Source organism: Pagrus pagrus, assembly GCF_965226575.1.
Source record: "Pagrus pagrus genome assembly, chromosome: 17".
NCBI classification, from domain to species: domain Eukaryota; kingdom Metazoa; phylum Chordata; class Actinopteri; order Spariformes; family Sparidae; genus Pagrus; species Pagrus pagrus.
The window spans coordinates 18,533,214-18,544,513 of NC_140201.1; the positions used below are offsets into that span (position 1 = coordinate 18,533,214).

General features: G+C 41.2%; 1 protein-coding gene across 16 annotated transcripts in view; it reads left to right on the forward strand.

Annotated features, from left to right (window-relative positions):
* adgrb2 (adhesion G protein-coupled receptor B2) overlaps positions 1 to 11,300 on the forward strand; it is a 222,335-nt gene that overhangs the window by 111,503 nt on the left and 99,532 nt on the right. For 15 of the 16 annotated variants that reach the window (XM_084379370.1, XM_084379369.1, XM_084379373.1 and 12 more), the window contains exons 3-4: positions 692 to 772; positions 3,118 to 3,306. In XM_084379370.1, the coding sequence (XP_084235496.1) occupies positions 692 to 772; positions 3,118 to 3,306 (270 nt within the window). The remainder of the gene's footprint in view (positions 1 to 691; positions 773 to 3,117; positions 3,307 to 11,300) is intronic. The other variant, XM_084379368.1, reaches the window with a different exon arrangement.

The window sequence follows — 11,300 nt, forward strand, 5'->3', positions numbered from 1 at the left end:
TAAATCAAGGATTGTTTCCTCTGCCGAGGGAGTTGATTAAGTCTTGTGTTGCTGAAACTAAGCCTACAAATCCATTTGCACAGATGAGAACAGTCTGCGCTCATGCCTCCGTATGTTTGTATCGCTCGAGATAAAACCGACTTAGATATGTTGCATGATTTCACTTTCTCCATACTCTCTCTCTAGGCAGTCCTTCCACAAATGCTCTTCATATGAGGTGTTCCAGTTAAAATCATCCCTCTGATATACACGCTAAATTGTGAATAGTATCACGTCGCGTTCAATACATGTTTATTTTATTGACATCTCATGTTTTCCCTCCAAGCCAATGAGCTGACTTCCTCCTGATTTTCTGAGGTTATTTTGCCGACTTCCCCTCATCATCTTCAGCACGACGTGAGCTGAAGTGTATCAGTGTGTTCTTTAAATATTCAGCTACGAGGAGCGGGCCAAGCAAATGTAGGCGTTTATATTTTTATTTAGCCAAAGTCGTGTTTTGGATGTACTAAAAAACTTGCCTTTTATGACTTCTCCGGATGAACAAAATAGCAGTGGGTGCTGATGGGCACTTATTACCTTTAAATCCGGCTCTCTGTATGCCTCCACACAGTTACATGTACAGTAGTAAACAGACTGGGCATCCATTTGTCAGTATTTGCTTAATCCTCACGCAAATCTTTGTCTTTTCCAGACCCATACGATGACGACCTGAAGGTGAAGACCCAAAGACCACGATCAGCTGACCAGCCAGGTGTGTTTCAGGCACAAACAGGTGAGTAAGTGTTGTAGTGGGTGCGTATGTGTGTTTACAGCTCGGAACCAAAGCAGCCAACTTGACCTTTACATGCTGTTTGTGTAATTGAAGATTAAAAGTACCATATGAATAATCGCTACATTAAAAGCGTGGCTGGACCCCAGGGCAGCTGCTGTAGTTGACCGATCACATGTGAGTATTTCAAAATGAGTATTTATGTGTGTGTGTCTTTAAAATCTTACATAATTAACAGGATTGGAAGGAAAGATTGAATTATTCATGTCATGATACATTAAACATATTAAGAAATTAATGTCATGTATGTATGACGAATCTGCCTTATGCATGACATTACATGTTGGCTACTTTACCCACCCAAGAACAGGTCGTACACTAATTTGAGCGTACACACACACACACACACACACAGAGAGAGAGACATATGCACAGCTAGCACCGTGTGGAGGAGGGAGTCCCTGCCACGAGGGAAACCCCTGGCTCTGTCTTGTCCTTCTCCTCTGTTCTTCCCCCCTCCTCGCTTCTCCCCATTCTTCCATTCCTCCAGGCATGTGTGATGAGCTTAAGCCCTGACTCACGGCATGTTAATGAAGATGTAATGCGATTAACGGACATGCAATTAATTTGATTTCCTTCTTTGCCATGTGATGACGCCTCCATCAAAGGACAAGGCGCTCATAAACAATTTATAGCGAGAGAGAGAGAGAGAGAGAGAAAAGAGGGGATGACTTGACTCGTAGTTTTTCGTTTTCAAGGGCGTAACTCAGGGGGAACAATGGGACGCTCTCCACAGCTGCCTGGAGAGCTCAAGATCATCCACCAACGTGTCGTAACACCCAATCTGCCGGCTTTATTAACATCTGAAGCCGTTCTTTTTGGCTTAAAGCTGTGTATGTTTTACCATAATTCCATTTCTATTAATATTGCCCTTAAAACACATCTCTTAACACATCCTTATGTATATTCAATAAAGGTTCATTCCCATTAAGGGCTTAAATCAATTAATAATATCTACAAGTCATATTTCGCCCATACTTAGTGTGCTGGAATATCATATATCTGTTAATAATACAGCATCACGGGCCAGGCCATGTGAATATTATGCAAATCTGTCACAGAACAATAGAAGCAAAGCTCTCCTATATCCAACGAATGATGATCTAGAGCCGTCTTTTTCCCTTTCAGAGCAACAGAGTCCCAGTTTCCCCCCTGTTTCTTGACAATTGTATAGATCATGATGTCGTTTGTCTTTTTTCATTGTGGTAACCCCGCATCAGTGTCACAGTCATCCAAAGGAATTTTCATTTTATGTCAGTAAACAAAAAGTGAAACTCAAAAGTGCTTACAGGAATCAATGCAGCCAATATGCTCCTTGTCATACATCTCCACTAACAGCAGCTCCTCTAACTTCTTTGCGATGGCTCTTTACTGAGTGACTGCTATGACGGAGCGACATATGTATTGTGATAACATAACAATTGCACACTAGCCCCACGGTTGTCTGCTTTGCCTGTGAGCGCAGAGAAACAAGATGTGTTGTGTCTCCTGTCACGTCACCCTTTGTTTTAGAGGATGTCAATTTTATTTCCTCCAAGCTGTGGAGGCTGATCTCAATTTTTGGGCCAGGTACTGATATTAGGGAGTAAAAAATTCTGTTAACGGCCGATATACACACTTTTTTTTTTTATTGCAGTGATCCCTCAAATGTGGTTATCAAACACTTGCGACACAGATATGTATCAAAGATATGGCTGCACAATATGATCAAAAATCATATTGTGGTCATTTTCACAGATTTTGAGATTGTGATATGATTCATGTTCAGTGGGAACACTCATTAACCCTGAAACAAAGTATTAAAATCATGATGATGTGACATTTGTTTGGGTCTGTACCAAACAAAAATGTTTTTTTTCTTTTTTTTTTTTTACACCTGGAGAGCAAGACCTGTAGACCATGGCATCTCTGTGGCACTACAGTACTTCCTTATAATGCTGTTGTGTCACACATTTTACCTATATCGTAAAATTGCTGCTTCTTGTGGATCTGGGCTGAAACAATAAACTTTACCGGGAATTTAATAATCATAAGTCACCCAAGCAAATATTTCTGCATCATAATGAAAAATAAGGGGTTTTCACATCCGTGCATATCAGACAACATATACGCCAGTATGGATATAACAACCAGTGTATCTGTCAGCTTCTAATAAAGTTAAAGTTTATTATTATTAATAATAATAATGATGCCCTTCTTTATTATTTTGTGTACCATGTGACTAGCGTCATAAAACTAGAATCACTAAGACTCAACCTTTCTCTGCACACTCCCGTGTCTCTCTCCAGGTGACCCCGCTGCCGAGGAGTGGTCGCAGTGGAGTGTGTGTTCTCTTACTTGCGGGCAAGGCTGGCAAGTGAGGACACGATCATGTGTTTCTTCTCCCTATGGGACACTGTGCAGCGGCGCCCTGCGGGAAACACGCATGTGCAACAACACCGCTTCCTGTCCGGGTGAACCTGGGATCACAGGCTCAGGTATCTGTATTAGACCCTCTGTGGGCTGCTCTAACAGCACGGCCTGAATTCAGTTCAAACTTTATCTATGTGTAATTTGCATAGTCGACTGATGACTAACTCTTTCCAGGGTGCCTACCTCCCCACAGTGCATGCTGGGATATGCCCCCAGCCATTGTGACCCTAAATAGGCATTAAAAGGTCAAGAAAATAAACACAGTGTTGCAAAAATGATGACCAAACACGGTGTTTGCAGTGTGCATTTCAGTCTGAATATACTGTAAGCCTCTTTTTTATTTTATTGTTTTGTTTTGTAAATGTAAAATATGACAAAATGCAGCTTTAAACAATAGGCTCTCTATTTAGCACCTCACTCAAGCATGCAGCATTTATTTGTCATTCTACAACGTGTTAAGAAAGCTGAAGAAAATAATGACAGTGTGTGACTTTTGAGGAAGGTAGGCGGTATACACACACACACACACACACACACACACACACACACACACAATCAAACACACCACATGGGCTCTGCTCAGCCAAAACATAATCTAGCCATGGTGCAGGAGAAAAAAAAAAAAAGCTAGAGAATGAGAATGTCATTTTGTCACTTCAATTCACACTACTGGCCAGCTGAGAGTGAAAAAAAGAGAGAGATAGACACAGAGAGACAGACATGACACCTGAGCTCGATGTCAGCAAGTCTATTAGAGTTGCCACAGCTCAGAAATTCATACTTCCTGGCATCTCTATCTTTAGCTCTCCTCTGCTCTTCCACTTTTCCTTCAGCTCTGTTCTCACTACTCTCGTCTTGTCTGTATCTATATCAACATCTGCTTACATCTGTAGATATACTGCAGTATGGAAGACCATCATTAGGCATATATGAATATAAATATATATATATGAATATATATTAAATGTAAATCAAATCTATGCTCACATGACAGTAACAATCACAGAAAACCATTCAAAATGATAACTGCAGCTGTGCTTTTGGCTTGGCTTCCAACAAATTAGTTTTTCATTTTAGATGCAGTGGCAGCTCCAAAATATATTTAACCAATCAGCTAAAAAATGTCACGCTCTGCCAAACAGGGTGAGCGTATTCAACCCTGTCTGCTTGCTACAAAAATGGCAGGAGCGACAATGAGGAGCTCCTCATCCATTTTTTCCTCAGCAACACACAACACAATCAGGCCAGATCAAGTCACTGATGGATCCTGTGTACGGCTCATCCTGAACAACGTGAGTGCTGCTCCGGTTTGATTGCCGCTGTAGGTCGTTACAAGATGAAATTGTGAAGTACTGCCTATCCTGCTCCGATTTGATTGCCCTGATTGCAATTGAAGTGAAATCCCGTATGGCATTGGCTCACTCCTGCCTGGTATGTGTCCCTTCCCTAATCCACTACTAATGCTCTGTCCACAAAAAATGGACTCCTGCTCTGTCGTTACTCCTAGAGCCCGACCGATATATCAGTAGGGCTGATATGAAAACGTTTGGGTTTAAAAAACACAATGCAGAAAAAGATGCTTGGAGTGATTTAAAATGATTACATTTCCAGTGAAGTTCTAGTTCTGGACAATTACAATTTTAGTTAACCTGTAAAATATCCTGCCTCCATTACACATCTTTGTCACAAGTGTTTGATAACCACATTTGAGGGATCATTGCAAAAAATATATGTATATCAGCAAATATATATCGATATCGGAATTTTTTTGACTTCCTAGTATCAGTATCAGCACCGGCCCTTTGGCACTTTAGTTGCATTATGGGTAATGTAGGAGCTTGACAAGGAATACACAGAATTTAAAACAGAGCTCTGGTTCTGCTGCATCAGTTTTTTTTATACTTTTATTAATCATCCATTTTGAGCCCCAGTGTTATTGGAGTGCAAGCTAAATCGATGCAGTATTCCTTCAAAGTTAAGGCTGTAGCACTATTCTTCACCAGAGGGGATACAGCCAAGGAATCTGCCAGCTTCACATCTGCTTGTCCAGATGGACGACAACATTGGATTTGTTTAAAATCTTGCCCTGGATATTCTTCCTGGTGCGGTCCTTCCAACAACATCCTCATCACTGATGTTCTTACCAACATGGGCCAAGCGAAATCTGAAACGTTTCGTCTGATCACTGTCGAGACAAAATGGATCTTTTTGGTGCTACGCTGTAACAAGAGAAACTATTTGGAATATCAATCCAGAATATGACAAAGGGAGTGATCACTGATGCCCAGACTAGGCAGCTGACTGTGTCCTCTCTCAGGAACATATTAAAAAAGCCTGTATTTCCTTCACTGCCAGGGCGGAACAAAACATGGCCCTCTATTCTTGTTGACAGACAGTGGGATAGTCTCTAGTCTATAACCTCTCTGAATCAATGCTACCTAAGAGAGTGCATTACTAGGAATATGGCACCAATGCCATCCATACACAGAAATTCTAAAAATGACAGTGATGTGTTTGAGGGCGGACTGTTAAATGAAAGATCCGGGCCCATAACTTCTCTGAGGACAGATAACTCGAAGCAAAAGTGAGGCCACTACCGTCTGAATGTCATTGTCACAGCATGGGGTGCAGTCGTTGGACTTTAGCTGCTAAGTCTGTAGAGTGCCGCTTTAAGACAAGGCCTTTCATTTTGAGCACTCGCATGCTTTCACATATGAGTCACTCGGTGTTTACTGATGCAACGGAAAAAAACGAGAGAAGCGAGAGGAACATTTTCCTTCCCTGTCGGTGCATATGCTAATCTTGTTTTTATGCAAATGTGCCAATGCGATTTGTATGTCTAAGTGCCTCATTTTCCATTCAGTGTCGATATTAATATCCTCAGCCGTTCCTTTGATGGAATATTGGTTGCTGTGTTATGTTCCGTTTATTATTTCATTTTCTTCCCCACTCCTCTGATGTTTCCTGACGTGGTCCTGGAGGGGTGCAGGGGCACTCCAGGGACTGCCTGGATGGGATCACACCAAATTCAAGTAGACTGGGAATGTGAGGGCGGTAGCGAAGAGACATAAAAGTGTTTAATGTTTAACTTGATGTGATTGACTTTTTAAAATAATTTTCTTCAATATTTTTTTGGCTAATTTTTGCGCTTTGAGTCTAATTGGGGCACAGTCTACATGCTTGCTTGATTTGTTAATCTCTTTGCTGCTGGATGAAGCCCTGTCTATCTTCCAGTAGGGAGTCTTAAGCAAACATGTAGCAAAGTAGAAAGAGGCAAACACAAGCGCATGCAAACTCATCAAGACTGCGGTAATTTGGGCTTCCAATTAAATCACAATTTTGTACTTCAAATAGTATAAATACTGCACTTTACATGCAAGGCTCGCTGTGAAATGAAATGTTCTCAAATGAAACAACTCTTCTTCCAGTTTTGAGAGGAAGTAGTGTATACATCTACATTTAGCTCATGCTTGTATGCATGAGCTGTGCCTTTCAAAACCTGCTGCTCAGAACATGACGGCCAGTTGTGCCGATATCCTGTTTTGTACGAAAGATCTGCAAGTGAAATGGTTTCAGCCAACATCCTGTACTCGGTTTCGTATGCATTTACTCACAACCGCAAATATTCATGGCACACAGGCATAAGTGAACACACTCTTGCACAGTTTCTCCCAAAGTATCCTGAGGTGAGGACAGTGCAGTCTGCATACTTAATCCGTTACATGGATTTGCCAGAATTTTCTATTCAACTTTTTGCCATTTATTTGTGTTTGTGGACAAGTTAGGACTCAGGAGGGTGTGCTATGAGTGTGGGTGGATATGTCTCTGGGCACAGGGCTGTGCATGCTTGTGCTGTATGTGTGTCTGCCCGGGTTAGGGGACATCAAAGAAAAGTAGCTTGGACAGAAAGCCAATGAAGTGAAAATAGACATTTTTTTTCCTCCTCGTTTTTTCATGGGTAAAGCTCCTAAATTAAGGTGATACAGATAATCAATTTTAAGTAATGGTCTGGCTCTTGACAAAGCAAACTAGGCAGTAATTGGTCCGGCAAATTAACTTTTTTTTTTTTTTTTGAATATGCGCTGAAGTATATGGCTTTCATGCCCCAGAGCGTGCAAAATGAAGTAGTACCCCTACTTCTCTTCTATTTAGCCACTGCTCATTTGCCATAGATTCAGTGACATTTAAAACACGGAGCGGAACAATGGTGCATTATGAATACAGTATGTCTGGGTCAATGCGTAGTCAAACGCTGCAACATCACACTTCCAGTAATCATTCAAGCAAAGAGACTCGAGGGTGCATGCAAGGATGCAGTCATGAAGTCAGGGGCAGACTCATGCAGATGGGGAACACTCAAACTTACCCACGCACACATCCTCAGACAGGGCTTTAAATAATGCAGCCACGCTGTGCTATGACCCCGGATAAAACCTCGGGTAATGATGTTAATCCTGAGGATCAATATGATGCACGAGTCTTATTATAGACTATGTGCTTCAACAACTAGAAATGAATTTAAAGTTGATATCTTCATACAGCGTGCATCGTTATATGTAAGCCTATTTATTAGATTTTAAAAGCATGTTTAGAAGTCATGCATCCTCATTACACATATCCCTATTCTCTGTGGTGCTGGGGATCTGTGCCCTGATGAGTGTGCATGTGCATGCATATGTTTGAATAAAACAGGGTGGGCACGGATTTTTTTTTTTTTATCTCTTCTCTAGAGCTTGCTTGTATTTGCATCAGAAACCCGGGCCAGCGTGAGTGAGTCTCTGTGCTTCATGTTTTGCACATTTCTCAGCGACATATTTTTCATCTACCCCTCACAAAGCTGACTTTCTGGAGTTCATGAACTTGATTTTGTGACCGGGTGTTACACAGATCTGTCGCTATGTGGTTTGATCAGCGCTGATCAGTTTGTTATATCATTCTTTTTTATCCGCACTTGCTGCTGTAAACATGCTCTTCTCCAACTCCCTCAGTGACTGCAACCCTGATGGCAATAAAATCCCTTTTAATGCGCACAAATGAACTACAAGATGTGCCGTTTTATGTAACACGCTTTATGGGATCAGGGAAAATAGCATATTTGAGATAGTTGCCATACTGCTTCATTAAGGCAGGAAATATCACTTGATGGGGATTATTTACCTAGTCACCAATAGGTGGTGTAATACAATCCTAATCCCAGCATCAGAGGACATTTTTGTAATTTCATCTTTAATTTGCTTATCTGCTTTCACATTATTCCGTCTCCTGTTCCCATCTCCAACTGATATTTTCTCCTTTTAATGTGTCTTAGTCCAAAAGCTGCTTCTAGCTAGATTTTATGGACAAATTGATTGGCTTTCAGCAGTCAGACTGCAGATACACTCATACTGGGTTTATTCGATTTGGATGAATAAGTAATGTCTTACAGGCAAACCTATAGCGTTGTAATATAGAAAAAAAAGATGCAAAATAACAGGAACCCTTGCTGAATTGTATTTGTTTAGCTTTTCTCTGCTTGTAATTGCTTCCTGAGAAGGCTTTGCAGTTTTGGAATTAGATACCCCCAAGAAATTGGCTTATCTACCATGAGCTATCTATCTACGCCAGATATATTTTATTATCATCACCATGATTTATTCAATTGAATATCTGAAATCTTGTTTCATGGTTGATGAAATATTTCGGCTGACACACTTCAGCTCAATACATCAGCCATCAGCTGCATGAAAATATCAACTTTCAAATCAGCAACAACAAGTTCTTATTCAGGCCTTCGTATGTGCTCAAATTTGGTCGGACTACTAAAACTTCAGAAAGATCTTTGCTAGTAATGACTTTAATAATGTGGGACAAGGTTACACGGAAATAGGCCGTCGATTGTGCATCCAACCAAAAGAAATCAACAGAGTTAACAGGAAATCACTGTAGCATCACAAAACCTCCTTATATATGTTCAGGAGTCAAATATAAAAAAGCCAAGCAGCCTACTCTTTGGAAATGTAGGTAGGCTTATGGCTTTATTTTACATTAATCTGCATAGAATATGTGGAAAGACATCTGTGTCTTAGCAGCATTCAAGCCATTTAGAACAAATGGTAGACTAAAAATGTGATTATGCTAGCCTAGCTGATGCTATTTTGTCTATTTTTTGATATAACTTGTGTTCAATTGTATCTTTTTTTAGTAATGTAATTCAAAATCATTACCAAACAGTCCATTAATCAAATATCCTTCCAGATGTTTGGCCCATGTTCGATACCAGCAAGCTAACGTTGGCTTTGTCGGTTGGTTGCGTGAGCTTGCCGATCTAGCTGGTTGGACAGTTATTTTTTTACTAACGTAAGAACTTTTTTACGTGGTTGAACAGTTTAAATTGAGTTGTGTATATGTCTTTAATTAGTAAACACTTGTGTTATAACCAGGCTACGTTTTTACATAAGAACAGCTGCCATCTGCCTCCAGTTCAATGAGGCCCACAAATGAGCTTGCTTGAAAAGGCATTTCATTAAACAGCATAGTAGGCTATGAAAAAGCATCTCAAATGCTTATCAGTGGATACAGTCCTGATGATTTTTTTTTTCTCTTTGCCGCTCTGAAAACAGTATAGCCACTTTGTGCAGCAGCTCAAAGACACATTGATTCCATGTGTTGCTGAATCTAAGGATATCTATTTACCAGCTGTACATATCGGCATACTTCTTAATACCACCGTCTTCTCCCTCTCTCTCAGCCTTCTACTCCTGCTCCTCTGAGCCTCCCTTCACAGAGTAGACTTAATTATTTATCGCCATGATTTATTTAGCTTTGCTCAACACAAAACCAGCAATCTCCATCCTGCTGTCTCTAACTTTCTCTCCCTCCTTCCCTCTGTATACATCCCTATATCTCGCCTTCTATCTTTCTTCCAGCGTCTCTCCGAATCTGCTCCTCTCTCTTTCTTCCATCTCTTTCAACATAGCTTAATCTTCTCTGGTCTCTCGCCGAACATTTCTGCATTTTCAAAATAGCCCCCTCCCTTTCTCAGCGTCAGTCTTTCAAACTTTTCGAGCTCAAATCTTTTTGTCATGTTCGGTTTTTATTCTCTCCCGTCGTGACACTCATTAACCAGTCCTGTCATTCATTTTCTCCTCCTTTCGAGTCTCCTATTGAACATTTCTTTAGCATTCTAATATCCGTCTACCATCATTATTCCCTCTAGTCACAGGTCAGACATCTCCCAATGATTTCGGCAATTATTTTTGTGCATGTGTGTGCATCCCACATGGCACAGTCTGCCGGTGTCACGGAGTTAAAATACGGATCAAGTAGACGCCTCCCTGCCGAAGTAGCGCTGAGAGTAGCAGCATCACAAGAGAAGTCTGGAAGTCAAGTTCATTATCTGCAAAGTTTTTGTGCAACTCGGCTGCTCATTTATTCTATTTTGATTCATTTCAGCTTCCATCTGTTGCTAAAATGGGATGAGACGTGCAATAAAGAGGGAAAAAGGGGAGAAACATTTTTAAAACGTTAATTAGTGTTTGAAGTGTTTGAAGTCTAAGGAGTGTTTGGATCCTTTGGTTCACTGTTTATAGTAACTGAAAGCTCTAACACTTTCAGAGGCAAACTTACCATATTCATTTCCTTGCCATGAATCAAACTGCATAACCGCATGTCAAATGCCAGAGTGACCATTCCTGACCTCCATTTTTATTTCATACAGCAACATGTGGGTACAGCTTCATTATTGGCGTTTCTTTTCCTTTGTAACTGGAATGTTTCTGCGGAGGTCAGACCCTCCTTCATGTTTTGTTAAGGAATGTGCTCAGACTCATTTAATATGTCATGTTTCTCTCATTCTCTAACCCTCCTGCCTGCGAGGGGATGCTCCACCCCCTCCCTCCCCCCTCCCTCCCTTCCTCCCTCCCTCATTCCTCATCCCCACGTTGTGTTTGTGCGTGTGTCTGTGGGTGTTTGCAGTGCATGGGCTGTGGGAGGAGTGGTCATCATGGAGTCTGTGCTCTGTGACCTGTGGGCGGGGCTCCAGAACGCGAACCAGGAACTGTGTGAACGGAGGCGGGGTCAT